The sequence below is a fragment of the Sinohyriopsis cumingii genome, unplaced genomic scaffold, assembly GCF_028554795.1.
Source record: "Sinohyriopsis cumingii isolate HCF-2022 unplaced genomic scaffold, ASM2855479v2 utg001176l, whole genome shotgun sequence".
Classification (NCBI taxonomy): domain Eukaryota; kingdom Metazoa; phylum Mollusca; class Bivalvia; order Unionida; family Unionidae; genus Sinohyriopsis; species Sinohyriopsis cumingii.
In genome coordinates, this window is record NW_028315968.1 from 3,083,018 (window position 1) to 3,103,975 (window position 20,958).

A 20,958-nucleotide genomic window follows, 5' to 3' on the forward strand; every position below is an offset into this window, starting at 1 on the left:
AGGACGTTCACTGTGTAATCTGGAGGTGGATTTGCAAACTGAAGTTCCACACGAATCTGGCCGGATTTTATAGGGTGGAAATGTCCCTCGTCGCTGCCTTGGTCTGGAGTGAAATCAAAACCCCACAAAGCATAGCCTCCTGCATAATCGTCGTACGAAATACCGTGACTGGTGTTGGTTCCTAACTGTCCCGTGGCTTCGTACAGGGACAAGTACGATCTCATATAATTCTTTGCGACACCAAAGTTGGGCTGAAAGGGTCGGTTACACAAGGTCTTGCCGTCGCGACTGACTTCGATCTTGGACACACTGTAATGTTGAAACTCAAAAGGATTTTGATCGTGGGTTCCGTTGAAGGCTGAATTCCTGACGATACCAACAATCAAACGCTTGGGTAACTGTCATAGATCGCTGTCCAGCGGGAATGGTGAACGTTTTCACTTCTACGCGTCGTATCGGATACTTGGCGGTCGTTCTGCTCAACGTCTGACTGACGTCGTTTCCCACTTTAGGTAACACTTCCACACGATGCACGTAAAGTCGGGCTTCTTGAATGATAGATTTGTATTCGTTGGCATGGGCCATCAAATGGAAAGCGGCACTGCTACGATTCAGTCTGAGACGGATATCCACCCCGTTCAGCAAATACTTGTAACGACATGTCCAAATGCAAACGATCCATCAGTTCTAAACTTCGCCCTTGCAGAATTTTCTTACGACGGTCGTTAAACTCCACATTGTGACGATTGTCATCTTCTGTCAGGACTGTGTCGCTAAACGTGCCTACACCTGCCGTGTCAGGTTTCCATACCACGGAAGCATCCAGATGAGTATTCTTGGCTTCTATTCCGTACGTCAAGAGATTTTCCAAGTAGGCACGATATGGGTAAGTATCCATGCTGCTGCTGACCAGTTTGCTGAACAAGGAATGCATGAAATTGTTGACAGGAGCTACTCTAGCATCGCCTCCTGAATTGGTGTTGTCCGTTTTGATCACTTTCACTTTCAAATACAGGTAACTGCTATTCAGATTGATGTAATCTTCGGGTTGTCCTTTGATTTCAAACTCGATGGGAGCGGAATCCGTCAAAGAGGAGACGGGATGAAATTCCACCCATTGAGATTCTTGCATCGTCATCATGGTAGGGGGCATGGCAAAGAGATCCAGTTCCGACTTGGAACAAGCACAAGACTCTCGGTGCATCATTTTGTTCTGTGTCTCAATAATCGAAAACGTCTAAGTCTCGAACGGTTCTTCTTTTCTTTGTCTTTCTCGCTTTAGACGTGTGAAGTCTGGTGAAAGGGTATTTTCTTCGTCGTCTCTTTCTGCCTTGTCCTTGCTGAATGCTTGACTCGGTAGCGTGCAGGGCATTTATAGGTGTTTCGCGTCGGTCCAAAAGGTCTTTGCCCGTTTTCAGCAAGACATTTCTGCCTGCCCTCATGAAGGCTTCTTTAGGGTTTTGTTTGTCGATGATGACATTTTGGAGAAATTCTTTGCCTTGCGTCAGTGCCGCATCTTTCAAGGCGTGCAATCCGCGTGTCACCATCGGTTTCAACACCGGGGCCACCGAACGAAAAGCCGATTTTAACATATCTCCTAAACCGTGTCCTCGCTGTCGAGCAACCCCTCGGTACACTGGATACTTGACTTACGAGTCGTGAGAGAACCGTTTTCGAAAATGGAGTTTCACCGTGACTTTTCCTTTGGTGAATGGAATATTTTGTCCCAGATCTCCTTTTATAGCAATGTTGACCGTGTCCAAATACGACTTGCTGACAGGCAAATAGTGAGGATGGACAAATTCGCGGTGAACGTGATAAGTGTTTCCACCTTCCTCGTCAGTGACCGTGGCAGAATCCACTTTGAAAGGAATGACACGCAGTAACGGCACAGAGGTGTGTCCCACCACGTTGTACTCCACCACATCGGAGTACACGAACATCAAATTCAGTCCTTGGTTCAGTTCTACCGGGGTACGAAATAACTTGCTAAAAGACTCGTTGTCGTAAACAATTGGTAATTCGTTTTTCTTGAGCATGGCCATTCTCATGTCCATGTCTCCGCCCAACATGTCAAACAATTCAGGACAAAATAAAATGGACAGGATTTTACTCCCGTCAAATTTCATCAAGAAGCGACGAGCTGCTTTGTGGTATTCCATGGTGACACTTTTTTTGACACTTTCCAAAGCTTTAAGAAACACGACATTAAACCTGGAGGTAATGGTGCTGACCAAATGTTGACCACTAAAGTAATAGCCTAGGGGAATGAACAAGTGATAGGTGGTGTACTTTTGATTTTTTTTGCCAGGGGTTTTCTTGTCATATTTGCCATGGGTATCCAAGTACTGTTGCAATTGTTCGTCATGAACTTCTAGATCAAAAAAGTTTTGATTGGGAAGGACATTGAGGACTTGGGTCGGGTGAATGATTTCCACTAAAGCCACTTCCCAATGGGCTTCGTGATCTAATGGGATGGCCTGAGGTAATTTGGCCGTGTAACAGCACAACGTTTTCTTGGGAAACACCTTCATGGAACTGTCACTGGGTAAGGTTAAGTAAAATTGGTTTTGGTGACTCATAATTCCAGAGTTCTGTGGCTGTCCGAGGGGTTACTGGACGTCAGAGGCGTGTCTCCGCCCAAAATGGGGTTCTGGTTGTTGTTGGAGTGGTGACTGGCACTGGCACTGGACACAAGGTTCCAGTGGTTCCCGTTGGAAGAGAATTTCAGGGAGGGATTGGGAGCAGGTAACCGATGCAACTGCTTGTCTCCTTGTTGCAAACTCAAATTGGCAATGGCTGCCCCGATGACACAATACACCACGAAGATTTGGCAGAAAAAGACGATTTGCGTTTTAGGTACACGTTCTCCAAACCACACCCACAAGGGTTGTTTGTAAATCTTGCAGAGAAGAACTGGGTGAAGGAGTGGTCGACGTAGCTGCGTCTGTGTGAAAGGGCATGATGGTCACTTCTTTTTATAGTCGATGACTTGCGAAGCGTCGATCCAAGAATCAAAACTGGGTGGATATCCTTTCCAACGTACTTTGACTTCTTTGACACGTCGTTTGCCCACTTTACGGGTTCTGCGTTTGAGAATGCTTTCGATGTCGTACACGTCGTCTTCTTTTTTGGTGACACGTTGTAACTCGGGCAAATAAAACGTTCCTTTGAGCTTTTCTCCGTTCATGTCTTCCAATTTATAGACGGCAGGATGACGACCATGCACTCGTCCAGTGACACGAAACAATTCGGTCGTCCAGTTAGGTAAGTAACCTTTGTCGAAAGTGCGTTTGGTTTTGCCAATGCGCACCCAATCTCCTACGGCCAACATTCCACTTTTCTTGGGGACAGCCCTCGTCGGGGACGTACCAAACAGGCGCTCAAACACCAACACTTCGTTCTCGGGAGTCACTTCTTGCGGGGCACGTCCGATGCTTCGATGGTAAGATTGGTTGTACGCTTGCACCAGGTGCGGTAAGATGTCGATGTACTTCAGAGTGTGGTGATACGTAAAATATTTCCACATGCGTTCTTTCAAAGTGCGTTGAAAACGTTCCACGATGCTGGCTTTGGTTTCGGGATTCTCGGTGGTAAAAAAATGAATGTCACGTTTCTTTAATTCTTTTTGGAAAGCTTGGTTCAGAAATTCGGTGCCTTTGTCCGTTTGCCATCGAAGAGGGTGACGACCGCTTTGTTTCAACACTCGTTGCAGGGCTCGCACTAACTCGCTGCTCGATTTGGAAGTCAAGGGTACGACCCAGGCAAATTTGGAAAAGACGTCGATGACACAAAACAAATATTTGTAGCAGCGATTGTAGCTGGCCAAATGAGAGACATCGGCTAAATCGGCTTGCCATTGATGATGGATGCCTTCCACTCGGGTGCGACTTCTGGCAAACTTGCGTCGAATGGATTTGTGTACAGTGTAGGTAGCTTGTTCTTGTAACCATCGTTGCACTTGAGGTAAACGGAGACTTTTCAGTCGAGTTTTGGCAGCACGATACAATTTTTGAACTCCTGCGTAACCTGCAGGATGGGAGGGATCGTAGTAAATGCTGGCTAAGACTTTTTCCATTTTTTTATGTGTTTGTGTGTTAATAAGACACCCACTCTTGGAGGATGCTACTCTTTTTCTCTTGGAGTATTTTCTTGGATTGCAATGCTTTGCGTGTGCGACCGGCAATAGGTGTTGAAGAGGAGGATGTCTGAGCGGGGGATATCGGTTCTTGTTTCACTTCTGTCTTCACTTCTCTCTTCACTTTCTTTTTCTCTTGTGATGAAGAAGGGGTGGCCATCATCTTTTTAATCCATCCAATTCTGGAGGTAGGTGGTGTTGTTAACTTGCGTACTTTTTCTGGTGGAGTTTGAAACCCTTCTTCTTCTTCTTCTCCTTTTTCTGTCTTGGTCACTGGTAGTGGTGGTACTGGTACTGGTACTGGTGATGGTGCTGGACTTTTCGTCAAGGTCTTAAAATCTTTCAGAGTGGGTAGAGCTGTTTCGTCTAAAGCTTTCTGGTGAAAGAGTTGCAGTCGTTGCAAGAGTTGACCGTACTTTTGCGATTTTTCTGTTTCGGACATATCTTGGCGATCCATCAAGGACTGCAATTCGTGTTGTAACTGGGACATCTCGCTCAAATGGGGATTGGGAGGTAAATGCGGGGTACGTTGTTCTTGCCAACGATGGTATTCCATCCATCGTTTGTAAGGCACTAAAGCTAGTTTTCGTCCTTCCATGGGGTTGTCAGGGGTCGATTCTGAGATCTTGGGACTTCCGAGGGCCTTTTTATCTTGCTCCCACCAGTCCTCCCAACATGGTTCCCAAGACTCCTTTCAGTAAGGGACCTAACAAGAGGGGTAAAATGCCTCCACGTTGGACCAACATCTTCTTCTTTTGATGAATGGGAATTTTCTTTTGAACCATTTGGCGAAGAACGTGACGATGTTTGCCTAAGCATTGTTTCTGGTGTTTGGACAAAGGGATCGTGCCTTTCAAGACGTTCAAACAACATTCGCACACGGTATCGATGACCTCTTTGGAGGCTGATTGAATGAGTTTTTGTCGTAGAGGTGGAGAAGCGTTGAACAGGACAGATAACATGTCCCCATGTTTGACTAAACGAGGAGGCAGTCCTTTCCTTTTCTTTCCTTGGGGTTGTTTAGAAGAGGGATGTTTTCTGGAGGGTGACATCTTTGACTCTTCAGGAGCACCAAAAACACTGATACCATTACTTGGTCACAGACCTTTTTTATACTGGAACGCGTCGCCACTGATTGTCTTTACGTCGTATCAGTTTGAGGACAGGCATGACACGTCGTGCAGGGGTACGTAACGGACTAAATCGAGCCAGTTCTTGCTTGGACAAATCCAGTAAACTTTGTAACATGCCCGATCTTTCTTGGACTTTAATTTTGGGAGAAGGTACTTTGTGAGCAGCAGCCACTGCCACTAAATTGGAGGGTCCTGCCACTGGGGAAGTTCTTCTTGGGGTCATCAACGGAGTTGTTCTTGGTGTGATCTACGTCTCCAAGTACTCTTCAGTTCTTGGTGTCATCAACGGAGAAGTGGATGAACTTGAGGCTGCCGGAGACGCAGTCACCGCCGTGGCAGGTCGTGGTTTGCGAGTGTAAAGTTGCGTCCTGGCCGAGGTGCCTCTCTTGCGACTAGTTTTCTTCTGTGGACTTTTCTTTTTCTGGGGGCTTCTTTTCTTTTTCCGGGGTGGCGTCTGGTAAGAGGATGGTCCCGCCACTGGAGAAGTTCTCCTTGGGGACCTGGTCTTTTTCTTCTTCTTGGAGCTTCGTTTGACTTTTTTCTTGGGGAGAAGTTTGGGGGCATTAGGATCCCATCTTAAGAGAGAGCGAATGATGACCCCTCCTAGAGTACCGCTCCTTTCAGGTTTCAAAATGATTTGTTTTTTGGTTTGAGTGTCGATGCGGGGATCGGCCAGTTCGGTCAAAGCGACTTTGTTTCGATCAAAAAAGCGTTTGGTTTGATGAGGAATCTGAATGATTCCTTGGAGTAATTGACGTGCCGTCACCGTGAACTATCGTAAGACTTCTTTGAGACTAGCTTCTAAGACACGAGCTCGTGTTTGTGGATTTTTTTCTCGACTGATGCCATACAAGGCACGAATCAATTTGACGGGAAGATGCGACTGAAGGGACGTCATGTTCAAAATGTGTGTGAGACAGACGAAAAGAGTCTGAGGTTTTTATAGATTTTGTTTGTGGAGTGAAATTAAGTCCAGGACGGAGACGTGTACAGGACAGGCCCTCCGTCTTGGCACCAGTGGTGAAACAAGTGGGTACGAAATCGCAAATCCTCGGGGGTGGTAGGTTTCAAATCGACGAGTAAATAGGCGTGTGGAGTTTGAGTGGCATCGTCGTACGCGTGAGTCAGCCAAGGTGTCCCTAACTGTTTGGCTAAGACTTGCACTTGCGATTTATCTCGAGGGCTTTTAAACAAGACCACGTAATGCGCATTGAGACTGATGGTGCGATGGGCTTTACTTTGTTGAAACAAATTTTGGGTGATGTAAAAGACACTGGCATTACGGTGATGCCCTTTGCGCGTGAACCACAGTTTAATTTCTTCTTCGTCTTCTCCTAACATGTCGTCAAAAATGACCAAATGGGTTTGACGGGAGTCAGAGACGATGCCGTCGTCTTCTTTAGGAATGCCTTCCACAAACACGATGGAATCGCCTTGACTTTCTCGCAAGAGGCTGTACGCCGATTGCCACTCTTTGTAACACCACACGATCCGCTGAGGTGGTCGATCGATCAAATGATGTTATGTTCGATCAAACGTTTGACGAATTCGGTTTTGCCTGAACCGCTAGGTCCGGCAATGAGCATGTTAAAGGGATGACGAAGATACAAAGCCTCCCAACTGGCACGATCTAAGTGTTCGTCGATGACTTTGACAGTGGAGGAAGAGGGAGCAGAGACAGCAGAGGTAGCCATAGTGTGAGGAATGTCACTTGTGAGACAAAAACAAACAAGACGAGAGTTTATATACTTTTTTTCAGAACACGTTTATTAAATGTTTAAACATGAATACGAAAGACAAAAAATACATAAAAGCCAAAGGCTTCAGTACAAGGATAAAAGGCACATGATAACCATGAACGTGGAATAAACACAAGTGTCTGTACAACATGTTTTGGGTAATGTTCTGACCAGTTTTATAGGGGGTAAGGTCACACAAGTGTCCTCCCGAAAGGCTCTTTCAGGCATGTCCACGACAGTCCTGTCCTGGGTGACGGGTTCTTCTGGTACTGTCACTAACACAGGTTGAAAAGTCGCAAGGCTCACAATCGCATTCCACTTCAGAAGCCCCACACTTGAATTGTGCCTTTCTAAACTTGTTTTGTGTTTCTCTGAAAGTATTCATCTTGTTCACTTGGTCTTGGTAGTCACAATGAACTATCGATCTTGCCTAGGGTTCCTTTTTATATACAGACCAATACCGACGTGTCCATACGGTAAGGTGAAATGATTGGGAAGTCTCACTCGCTTCTGGTACACGATTTGATAGACTTTTTCCAAGGGTCGACTGACGATGTGGTGAGTGGGTAAACGTACAATCTTGTTCGGTTGATAGGTGGTCACTTTAAAGTGTTCATCCTCTCCGGATTGCAAGGCTTCTTTCAATACCCCAAAGTTGACCACACGACTGGTACGATAATTCAGAGTCAATCCTTTCACTTTGCACGTCGTGCGCACTTCTCCTTGTGGGTCCCGGTATTCGTAGCCGTAATTTTTTGGACCGCCACTGACGAAACTTAGAATCTTGTCGTCGGGATGCTCGTCTGTCCAGGCTCCTAAACGGTCTCCTTCGATGTCAGGGTGCTGTTGACTCGGGTGATGGATGTAAATGCAACTGTCCGTGTCAAAGTACAGGACACGTTCCCCTAACAGTTCTAAAGCTTCGTATAATTTTAAGCGAGCATGAGCTGTCACGTAAGCCGCAATGATGACATTTCCAAAGGGGTCGTCTTGTACAAAGTCCAGATCTTCTTTGTAATTGACCTAGATCAAATCCTCGCGAACGACGTCCACGTGTTTCATGTATTTGGTTTTGTCGTGAATCATCTGAAAGTAGCGGGAAGGTTCTGTCAAATATTCCGTCTTGGGTAAACACGGTCGTTGTGCCATTTTACCCCACAAGCAATTTAACATCACTTTGGCAAACGATCGCCTGTCTTCGTTTTTCTCGATGTGGTCTAAAGAGATGCCTTCTTGTTCATAGTATTTCTCTTTGAATGTCTTTTCGTCTTCGAAAGTGTGACACCAGGACGGATATCCGCTGGCTTCTTGTTTCAGTTTCAAAAAGGCATCCACGTAGTCTGCGAAAATGCCTTTCTGACTGGGGTCACCCTTGTGGTATTGTTGTGTCTTGGGAAAGTGACAAATTTCGTACACTTCTAACAGTTGGTATCCCATGTCCAGACCTTTGAACAATTCTACGCTGACCCATGTCCCCGTCAAGGCCCGTTCTTCCTGGGTGTGCTGACAAGGTTGGTCTTGGTTGCACGTTTCGGCACAAGTACGGCACAAAGGAAACATCAGTTTACCTTGGCAATGGTGAGGTAGCACGGGATGGTATAGGTTCGTGGGAGGCAAAACTTTACACTTGATCAAGCCTTCGTATTGTCGAATGTTTTTCAGATCGATGTGTTCCGTCAGCAATTGCAGGTACCCTGCAGGAAAGTGACAATATTTGCACACGTAGGGATACAGCGAACACACGTCCAAGTATTTGATTTCTTCTCCTTTCTCTTTGTCGGCTTGGTACAGCAAACAGGTGGCATTGGTCCTTCCTCCGTACAAACTATCCCTCGGGTTCAGCGGGTCCATGAACTGGTAAGTTTCCACGAGGCGTTTAAATTCGGGATCGGTTTTCATACGGTGATCGTACTCGTGTTCCCACATTTCCACCACTTGGTATCCTTCCTGTTCCAACTTTAGGCGTCGCTGACAAGTGGCCTGGTACAGGTCTTCCATGGTTCGTTGTAAAAACTGATTTTTAGTGCCACGGTCAGGATAACAGACGGGACATCCGTGAAATAAGCAACCGTTAAACTCGTACACAATCTTGGGGTTTTCTAAGTCCCAACCATCGACCGAATACGTTCCGATGGTCTTTTCACCCACTCCGTTGCGCGCATGGTGAATCCACTTGTCTTCCTTGTCGCACAAGTAATGTAACCAACGTAGGGCTTTGAAAGAGTATTGACGTTTGACAAAGTGGGTCGTTTGAGGACTGTTGACAGCTACGGTGTTTTCAGGCATGAATCGTTGGCGGTACACTAAGGAACACGCTTTGGCAATGGTGCAAGCTTCTTTCAAAGGATCGACCCCTCCGTGTTCCATGAACAGTTCTCGAAATTTTCCACAGCAACGTCGTAAAATGTCCACGTCGGAACGACAATACTTTAACATTTCTTCCTGAAAGTCGAAAGGGTCGGAGGCGTGAGCCTGGTACCAAGCGTAGAAAGCTTCTCGTTGTTCGGTACGCATGTTGTCAGGGTCGTAATAGTGAGCCTCAGGTAAATGGGGTAGAACGGCGTGTTGATTGACTTCCGTATTGAAAAAGTGTGGAAAGTACCCTTTAGCCATTTCTGTCATTCCAAACGTTTTAGGCATTCGGCTCAAAGGCATGACCAAATAGCTCATCGAATCTTTAAACTGTACTTGTCCCACTTGCATGAAAATGATTTTGGCTCCGTTCAAAGTGACTTTAGGACGCTCGGTGCCTTGTTCCGTATAATACCTCAGAAGAAACTGTCCATCGTATCCGGAGAAATTGTGAGCCATCACTGTGGCATGACGATGACAATCTCCGTAACGTTCGATGTCCTCTTGGCTCCACGTCTTGTCGATGGGGTCTAAGACCCATTGGGCAAAATCGGCTAACGTGTTCGGTCCTCGAAAGATTTTTTCACGCCCTCCGGGAATCTTACTGCAGTGAGGGCAATGACTGAAGATAGGTTCCTGAATGCAATTCTCGCATGCTCGATGAGCCACGCAGAAATTAGGAATGTGAATGCCGGACTCTTGCATGCATTCGAAATCGAAAAAGATGAAACTGCCTTTCTTCTTGTGACCGTCCTCTTTCTCTGGTGGGGGTTGGTATTTTTGCATGTAGCATTCGTGTTCCAAGTCCACGATGTGGTGACAAATGTGACATTTTTTTTCCTGAACATACGTGTGTCTTGGTACTGTTGGTACGTAGGCCTTGTCCACACGTAGGGCACAATCTCAGCAGTTGACAAGCACATTTCTGCTGTGAACCTTGCGTCTTCAAATGTTGTTGGTAACAGGCAGGGCTGACAAACGTGCGCAGACAAGCAGGACAATGTACTCTTTCTTGTCCTTCGCTCAGACAGGGTGGAGAGGCCAAACATCCTGAGCATTTCGATCCACAATGTTTGTGTTGTTCTCGATTTTTATGGCCATGGTCACATTTCTCACAATAATAAACATATCCCAGGAATCCGGTGATACTGGTAATGGTATCGAAATGGTCATCGTGATAATAGACATGAATGTATTTTCCGCCCTTAAAGTCTTTCCCTCGAAACAACAGAGGTCCGCGCATTTCTTGAGGGTGCACTTTCAAGGTGTAGAATGGAGCTAGGACATCTTGCAATTTTTGCATTTCAGGAATGCCACAGGGGGTGTCTTTGGACAGGCCAGCTTGTTGCAACAGGAGTTCTGCTTCGTTTCGTTGTTTGGCTCGGTCGGATCGTTGAATAGTTTTCCAGGCTCTTTTCCATTCTGTCGTGTCGTTCTTGTTGGCATAGGTTCGTCCCACCACGATGGCTCGGGCTAAACACATCTTGTCTTGAGGGTTGTTAATTTGGACGAGACTCTTTTTGGTGCTGCGAAGGTCGTTCACCAATAAACTTTTTTGCGTCCTGTCCCTTGAGGAAGAGAGACGTGGGCCATTTTCAGTGTGGCTTTACCATCGGTGATGTCAAACTGGTCATTAGATTGTTGTACGTGTTGAATCTTGTCCATGACTTTGGAAGGGGTTAGTTCTGCGGGTCTGCTAAACTCGATCCAAACAGGGGATTTCAAACCGTCGTGATCTATGGATAGTGTCAAGCGATCGTCTTCTTTGGGTTGACATTGTCGCTTGAGTGCGGTGAGCAAAGAATCCCACATCTCGGTGATAAACCCTTCTGCTTTCTCCAATGGTACGTCGGACTTGAAATCTTTAAACTTCACTGAGTAGGTGTAAGCCGTGGTTCTAAATTTTGTAGAGGAGCGCTTTTCCGTCTCTCGAATGGAATAGTACTTTTCAGGGTTGACTAAGGGTGGTGAACTTTGTTTAGAGGGTTCAGATTCTGGTTCACTCATGTCCTCTTCAAAATCACTGGCATGAATTTGTGCCAAGACTTCAGCTCTGGTACGAGGCGATAGATCACGTTTCTGCCTCTTACTTTCTTCTTCTTTCTTCTCGAATGAATATGATCGTTTCATCTTGAGTGCAAAACGTCAAATGACTCAAGTTTAAACACCATATACTAATTTATAGTCATGGCAAACCAGCGTATATAAAAGGGTGTGTGTCTTGTCCTTTCACTGTTCATTTCACTCTCAAACCGAGCACAACGATGGAAGGGACTAACCAAACCGAACGTTTCATCAGAGCTTTGCGAGGGGTCATTAGAAAATTCTCTTTAGACCAGCCGACGGACTACTCTCCTTCCTTTCGAGATAAAAGTCAAGATACTTGTTATATCTGTCAGAAGAAAGGGCATTGGACTTCAGAGTGTCCAGACCGTCAAAAAAAGAAAAAAACAGGGACTAGAAAAGACAAAAGTCAAGATACCTGTTATTATTGTCAAGAAAAAGGACATTGGTCTCCAGATTGCCCAAAAAAGAATCAAGAGTCAGAAGAAAAGAGGGATTCTTCAGAAGAAGAGAGAGATTCTTCAGAGGAAGAAAGCAGCCAGGTGAAGAAAAAAAAACAGGAGAAGAAAAGAAGAAGGGAAGAAAGTGAGGAGGAAGAGGAGGAAAAGACTGTGACGGTGAAGAAATTGAAAAAACAGAGAGAGTAAAAAAAAGAAACAGAAGAAGTGTATGAACTTTACAAAGTGTTCTGTTGTAAATTGTGAATTGGATTGTAACTATGGAGAAAAGATTACATTAATTATATAAGGTAAGTGTCTTTGAGTTTTGATTTTAAATAAGAAGCTACACTCACGCACTCATACATAGACACGTACTATAAGGGTAAAATGTTTTTTTTTTTGTTTTTTTTGTTGATTTTTGAGTTATTGGCAAATTGAAAGTCTTTTCGAGAGAAGTGGGTGGCCCTGAAAAGGGCCTTTTTTGGTGTAGGGGTGAGTTTAAGCAATCAACTTTAACTGCCTTAAGCCTTTGCTACGGCCGAGGCCTACTTCTGATGATGATGATTGGGTTGAAATCACTAAGGGTGGTACGGTAGGCTTAGTCACAGGGTTGGCGTGTTTAGCTCGGGAAGGTCGTATTCTCTTCGGTCGTGATAAAGAAGTCTGATACATTTGTTTCAGACTTCTTAACTCCGCTAAAATGTCCAACAGTACCGTGACCGTTTGATTTTCACCCTCTTGTTTCTTTGCTGCTACTTCTTCTTCTTCTTGTTTTTTTCTTACCTCTTCTTGTTGTTGTTGCTGTTGCTGTAGGAGAAAAGCATGTTCCGCTTCCTTTTGTCGTTGCATAAATTTCTCCAATTCTTCATTCTGTCTCTGTCTAAAATTCTCCACTTGCGGTAATGAAGAATGAGACGAAGGTTCCGGAACAAATTCTTGCGAGGTAAGAAAATCCACAAAATCCCAATGTACCTCTTCTGAAAGTAAGTCCGGGTTCCCTTGGGCGGTCTCCACTGCTGGTGCACCCCAGTGAATCATTTTCTGAGTTTCCGTCATGTTGAATCACTGTCGCATAGATTGACTGCACACAGGCGCTAGCGAATCTATATAGACCACGTGACGTCACAGACTGCTCTCTTCGGATTGGATGTGGGCTGACTGAATTTTGTCACGCGTGTTTGGATTGGTCAATGAACTCAATCCGTTTCAATCCTTCCTCTCCCTATAAATAAGCGCAGTTCAGCGCAATCATTCACCTGTTTTCGGAGCCTCAAGATGTGGACCGACGTTCAATCTTCCACCCTTGTGTCAACAATGATGTTCAGGACGGACATACCCATGTATGTCCGGTCCAAGTGGACTGTTGTCGATAGGACAGATACTAGTCTATGGATGAGAAGAGTTTACATAGAAAGACAAGGATGCCTCAAGAGGGTACTTGAGTATGGACCTGCAGTTAGAAGGAGTTTAAGAAGAAGAAGATGTGACAGATGCCGTCTATGTTAATATTAACATAAAACCAAAGGCCCTTTTCAGGGCCACCCACATTTCTCGAAAAGAGATTGACTTTCCATTGCCTACCCCTTTTTTAAAATTTTTTTAAAAAAAAATTAAAAATCCCATGTTCAATTCCCCTTGTCCCTATACAGGCCCAAACTCTATTCCCCATGTTCAATTCCCCTTGTCCCTAGACAAGCCCAAACTCTATTCCCCATGTTCAATTCCCATTGTCCCTAGAGTGACCCAGCAATATCTCCCGTGTTAAATTTCCATTGTTCGACTGCCTTTGTCCCTAGAATGTCCCTAGACATTTTTTTCCCTTCTCCAATGTTAAATTCCCTTGTCGCCAAAGTGACCCAGGGTTTTTTGCCCATGTTAAATTTCCATTGTCGCCAAAGTGACCCAGGGTGGTTAATGTTAAATTTCCATTGTCGCCAAAGTGACCCAGGGTGGTTTTTAATGCTAATTCCTATTGTCGCTAAAGTGACCCCATTCACTACTAGTGCGATCAAGAATAACCCATCTTGTATTTCATTTTTCAGGGTATAATCATAACGAAGAATCATATGAATTAAATGGTTGTATATATATATATATATATATATATATATATATATATATATATATATATATATATATATACGTGCTTGATTGCAAATTGGACAGATAATGCTTCATAGCCAACATATTACATTTACGTTGGTCCAATACAGTTATGAATATACAATGACTTTAGTAACTAGTTTCTTCACATTAATAACATTGTGAATTTGAATAAATTTAAAACTGATTTTATTTGGAATGAAAGAGTAACTATTCTTACATTTCGGATGTCGTTAATAAGACCATTGGTGGCTACAGACTCGGGTTGGATATCGTTTATAGCGTCTGGCGTAACATCTATAATTTCATTTCTCGCGATGACAACAGGATCATACAAAAGCAATGATCAAGGAGGATTCTCGTGGTAATTAAGTACACAACAAACGGCAGACATTCAGCACTCCCAACTGATATTAACGTTATCAAAGTCAGAGGTAGCACAAATTCAAAAGCTCGGTGGAATATTTCCATTTTTCGCAGCCATTCCAACGATATTAGTGGCTCCGTCTACTGCCATTGCAAAGACAGCTTCGTTAGGGCTAGCTGGGACTACATCCACGATGGCGCTAACAAAATCGGTTGTATTCGAAGCCTCTCTGGGATTTTTAATGTCTCGGAAAAAAGACAAACTAGAGCTTGATTGTTATTCGTTGTAACAGTTCTTGGACGAAGACAAGAACGATCGTTTCAAACAATACTCACTGGTGTCGTTAGAGTTTTTTTATATGGACGTGATTCTAGGCCTCCAGATGAACGATCACTGGAACATGAACTATTCAATATTTATATTTATATATATATATATATATATATATATATATATATATATATATATATATATATATATATATATATATATATATATATATATATATATATATATATATATATAATAATAATAATAATAATAATAATAATTAGTTCCTGTTCCAGTTACTTATTGTGTGACAGTTGTACTAGTAAATAAGAGTGATTGGTCAGAAATGCGTGTGCGTGTTGCACATGGTCAAGTTTGACCTGACGAGCAATCATGCTATGCGATCATTTTATTTAATAAAAGAATCAAATATTTGTAAGGTAGGTTACAATAAAAGTCAAACCAGGGTAAGAACCCTTTAGATAGGTGCCACTCTAGTCAAACGATTCAAATAACGAATCCCTTTATTGGTATTGGGTGGTTACAATGTGATATGAGACAGGGTTTGTAACAATCAAGGAATTCAGCAAACAGGTGAAGATGAAGTCAATACTAGTCTTAGTACCCTTTTCAATCCTATTGACACTATACGTACAGACGTTCGTACAGATGAGTCTTAAATAATTGTTTGAGGATTATAAAACATAACCAATATTGAGTGTGGGTCAATGGTCACCTCCATATCTCATGAATTACATAAGTTACCCAAGAACCTACATTTTACAGCATTTCCGATTCCACCTTTTCAGTTATGGTGTTGGTGGAAATCAGCAATCGTTTATTGATGTAAGCTATTTATATAATTTTTTCCTGGGAAATGGCTTCATCAGGCCGTACCTATGATAGATGATTTCGTTTAGTTTTGGTGCTAATGCTATTCGTCTTTGCGAAGTTCCAGTCCGTATTTGTATTTATAAACCCGTGCTGTAAATATACCTCAACAGTTAACATTATGCTACCTGAATGAAGGAAAGGTGCTGGGTTAATGGGATCTAGATCCATATATATCATTCCTGACAGCATGAAAACTTTATTCCGCTGAAATATATCGGTTCTAAGATAACGCTTTACCAGCAGAAGATGTTTTTGAGCACAGACAATTTAGGTAACTTGCTGGACATCTTTCCTAATGTGAGTCTGGCTTAGGATGTATTGACCTTGCTCAGAACAGATTTGTTCTTATTCTGTATTTTACAGAGCCATAATGACGCACACCTACTACAATAGCTGAAGAGGTTCGTTAACATCTAAAAAATATGGTCTATGTAGGAAAGATTCGTGTGTGTTAAAGTCATTATTCCTCAAATGTATTTTAAATCAGAAGAAAATATGACAGCTTACTTTTCTATATTGATTTCTTTGAGCAATTCAACAGTGACAGTATATACTGTCTATTGGCAACACAACTATTCTACATCCTCGAACCAAAATTGGGATACTGGCAGATGGAGAGAACAAAAAGGATAAGTAAAAGACTTCGGAAGGTTCACTTGGTTTTTGACATGTTATCATGGACCTCCCGTAAGGTATATAATAGTTTTCCAGGCTGTACCCCAGATTGAGACTTTCTCGCTTTGTCTTGCTGCATGATAGCAAATCTTTATGCATGAGTAATATAAATTTGTTTATGCATGAGTAATATAAATTTGTTTATGCATGAGTAATATAAATTTGTTTATACATGAGTAATACAAATTTGTTTATGCATGAGTAATTTAAATGTGTTTATGCATGAGTAATATAAATTTGTTTATGCATATGTAATATAAATTTGTTCAGTATTATATATTTTTATATCATTTTACAAATTTTAATTTGCAACAATTATACAAAATATAAAGATAATTTGAAATCTTGTGCCCTGAATTACAGTTTCGGACCAATGCCAAGTGATAACGTATTCAAATTTGTTTGCAAAGTACCTGAAAACGAATTCTGTTAATACCAATACAACTAAAATGACACAGACAGGATGCCACTACGAGTACTTAAAGGGCAATATCTAATGCACAAGGCTTCATCAATATAGCTAAATGTATATGTGTGACATTACCATCCCCTCTCCCATCATCACATACATTTTGAACAGAATTTCCAATTGCATTTTCTAATACAATTTAACGCTAGAAGAGACAACGTGGAATACTAACCTTATTATTGAGCTAATGCATTTAGTTATATTGAAAATAGCCAAATTTTATGTGATGCACCAGAGTTATTTTATTCTATTCTTCATTTTATTTCTTCGATATGAACATATAAAATCGATCGCAAAGTACGAATACACCTAAACATACTTCAAGTCATGATTGTAAATTATTACATAGGATTAGTATCATGTAAGCTATGCAAAGGGGTCCAAAACTGGATCATGTGATCTTATGATGACCCAGATAAATATATTTTTATCCCAAGACGTTGATGAATATATTACGCAATTAACACAAAAACAAATGTAATAAGTTATGTAGTACACAGACTACGGTGACTTGTACTGTCAGATACATTTATTATATTAAAGTAGTATTGTGTTTGGATGTCCGTAGCCATTCTTGTTGTTAATATTCAAATCCATTATTTTATACGTGTTATAGGATAATCGTTTGATGACAGTTTGCAGAGTAGTACTTTATACAAACAAATACCAATAATATTTAGAACATTACACTGTTGTCTGAAGTTGGATAACGACTTGCCAGTATGATATAATTTTCATGCTCCGTCTTCGAGTTTGCAAACCAGATGTAATTAACGTCAACATTACATTTATGTACGTACGTCGATGTATGCCCACATGCTAACTGGAGAACGTTACATAAATACATAACATTGATATTGTTTTCTTTCCAGGCAATACAAGTTTCTCCGAGCAATGCATTATCTATGATAATATTAGAGAACTCCGATTCCACTTAGTTTAGCGTAATAAGAATATTTCTTGAATCATGTTGAAATTTTTGTAATTCTAAAGTCCTACTCGTAAGGTTCAAATGTTGCGTAACGTGAGACACACGAAAGAGTGTTCTAGATGGGAAAGACTAATTGAAGCGTTTTGGATTTCTGTTTTTCTCCGGTCCATAGCTTCTGATTGTCCGCTGACGTCGTTTCGAAGCATTATTCTTTGTTGATATTTTGAGAATTTTACATATTTATGTAATGACAATATTAGTTTTCTGAATGATATGTATGTCATTGCTGAAAGTGAACGAACATAACGACGGGTTCCCATTTTCTTTCGAAATGCAAGTTAAGAAAAGTTAAAAGTACATTTTACTTGACCAATACAGTCATAATTTCATCATACAATAGTTAGAAACTAAAGGTAGAAAAGGCATAATGACTTTGCTGCAGCTATTGCTTCTTAATACAAATAATAATAAGAAGAAGATGAAGGAAACACATATACAGGTTTTGGTAAGAAATGTTGCCAAACAAGGTCAAAATACCACAATATATGCAACACAATGAAATAAATGTACTATTTATTCCATAAAGTTATTAATACATGTGAAGCCAACAACGAAATTTTATCCAAAATTGAAAACATGTTATAATTACAAATTAGTAATGAAATATTTCAAAAGAAGATAGTGTACTTAGTGTTGACAAAGTCCAACAAAAAAAACCGAATGCTATATTTTTATATAAAAAGCTGATATTTTGTCATGTCTAGAAAACATAATGTTGTTGTTTTCTAAACACCTTTGAAGAATATGTTTTACGTTTTTTGAGTAGTATTTAGCTATTTCTTTATTTATTATTATATCATATCGGATATGCAGATAAAAGCGATCAGACCAATACTTATTTTACAGCTATTGAGCCTGTCGACTGTTGAGTCCTAAATATTTCGAGATTTACCCATTGGTAAATGGATTTATTTGTTTCATTATACATCTCATAAACTTCGATCAATATGCTATAGATTACAACAAAACATATGTCTTTATTTTGATATCCTGCATTTGATTTTATAGTGACAAACTATCACAGAGATTCTTGATGCGAGACTATGTTATTACGTGCAGACCAGTGCGGTCTCTACGAGTCTAACTAATGCTGCAAAACAAGTTTATTTCAAGGTGGGATTGTTTTATACAACTGTGTGAATGGAAGCATATGTGGTTTGTATGCCAATCTAATGCATTAATTAGTTTTTGTTTATAATATATTAACATTAAGTTCTATAGGAAAAAAACTTAGTGGTCCAGTCCCAATACCCGTTTTTATTAACGTGTGTCTAAAAATAATTTGAACAGATTTTCAGTGTTGCATAATGCATTTTCAAACGTATTGCAGCGTTGTTTATATATCACAATTATATATATCAATACGACTTACTTTTTATTGGTAGCGTTGAAGGAAATGTAAATTATCTTTGTTCTTAGGAGAAAAAAGTCACGATAGGAAAGAATACCTCTAATGATTGATGAAATAAGAAACAATCCAATTCCTAAACTTAAATAAACACAGTAGAAAATAATCCAATAAAGAATGTATAAGAAATTACTCCAATATTTATTTTATGGTTCATGTACATGCCAGTATAATATCCAGTCTCACAGTCTAAATTCACCGGTGAAGCAATACCTTTTAGAGGATTAAAATATTTCTTCGTATAGTTTCGCTTTACATGTAGGTGGTAAACACTTTGCTGTCAATTCCTTGTTTAGTGTTGTCCTCCAGGTAATCCATCTGTTCATTTTTTTCTGATGTGCCATGCACTCTCCACTCTGACGTTGGCCTCTGTAAAGAATCACAGCGTATACATCGTTGAATTATACGAATCTTTCGTACTTAAACGCTTATTCGATGATATCCAGATTATATATATATATATATATATATATATATATATATATATATATATATATATATATATATAAATCGGTGCACAATGAACAACTGATAAAAATAACTAATTTACTTCAAGCTTATAACACAACAATTACTTGACTTTGCAAAGCACAATATCAATAATAAGTTGCACTTTCTTATGAAAATTAAAATTATGTTGTCACGTAAGGTAACTGGTTCTGTAAAGAGAAAGGTAAATTATATATATATATATATATATATATATATATATATATATATATATATATATATAATCGTTAATAATATTCAAATACTTTAGATTATAATGTACACTTTTAGTCACACATAGGCATGCCTTTGCTAATGCATACAATTACGTAAATGAGATTGTAGCTATTGAATTAAATATCGAAGTAAAAGCTCAAAGTAAACATGACAAAAAGGTCTCTATTCTAACTGATGACTTTACGAATACATCATTCACTGAGCAAGCGAATGTATTTCTTAGATACGTAGCTGATGGCCAGCTTGTTACACAGTTTGTAGAAATTGATAAACTCACATCAGCTGATTCCGACAGTGTGTTCATCGGAGTACTGAAAAAGAAAATTATAGGATATAATTTAATCGGTCAGCTGTCAAGATTGGAAAGGAGGTTGAGTTGTCAAAAGAAAGAACAGTTGGGTACATTGAGTGAAGATTAGCTACAATACCGTTTGTGGAACACAATCTTGAACTGAAAACATTAAATGCAACTAAAACAGTTCCTTACCTCTCAAAATTTGAATACACCTTTCACAACCATAGGAATTTAATCAGTTTCTCATCTCTTGTTCAGGAGAGATCATACTGCAGACCGTAACATAAGCATGGTACTTCTGTACATTCCAAAATGTACCATATTCCGTTCTGCTTATCTGAACATATTTTATAGTGCTCTCATTATGTCCATGAAGAGAAGATACACTTCAAAAGTGGACACACTGTTGACCTTAGGGGTGAGGAAGTAAAGTGTGCTTTCCATGGACTCACCATTTATTTCTTAGCGCCGAGTCTGCTTTCTTTTTAGGGTGTTACACACCAGACGTACAGCGAAATCAAAAGTTTAAGTTATGTCATTGATATCGTGAATGTATTAAAGTCGAGTATAGTCCCACACAGATCTCATCATCCGCCGTGATCTGAGTTAGTCAGTGTTTGTTTTTACTGATATAAATATCTATATTTTAACTAAACAACCCGAACCGGCACAAGATCCGTGTATACCTATGGTACTGCAATTTTGTTACAAATAAAATGCTGAAGATTCAACCAACTCAAAATGTATCCATTTCAATTTTCGTAAAGAAATTATGCCGAGAAGATTTTGCCATCGATCACTATACGATAATATATATTACATGATGAGACATTAATCCATGTATCTATGAAAACAAGTGCCCAAAATAATGTCTATTATTTTGCAACCAAGAAC

At 40.7% G+C, this 20,958-nt stretch overlaps 1 protein-coding gene across 1 annotated transcript in view; it reads right to left on the reverse strand.

The window, feature by feature from the left end:
- Nucleotides 1–18,131: 18,131 nt before the first annotated feature.
- LOC149772782 (sodium- and chloride-dependent glycine transporter 1-like) overlaps nucleotides 18,132–20,958 on the reverse strand; it is a 47,212-nt gene continuing 44,385 nt past the window's right edge. The window contains exons 16-17 of the mRNA XM_089947297.1: nucleotides 20,047–20,080; nucleotides 18,132–19,412 (exon numbers count right to left, since the gene is read on the reverse strand). Coding sequence (XP_089803423.1) covers nucleotides 19,296–19,412; nucleotides 20,047–20,080 — 151 coding nt within the window. The 3' untranslated portion in view covers nucleotides 18,132–19,295. The remainder of the gene's footprint in view (nucleotides 19,413–20,046; nucleotides 20,081–20,958) is intronic.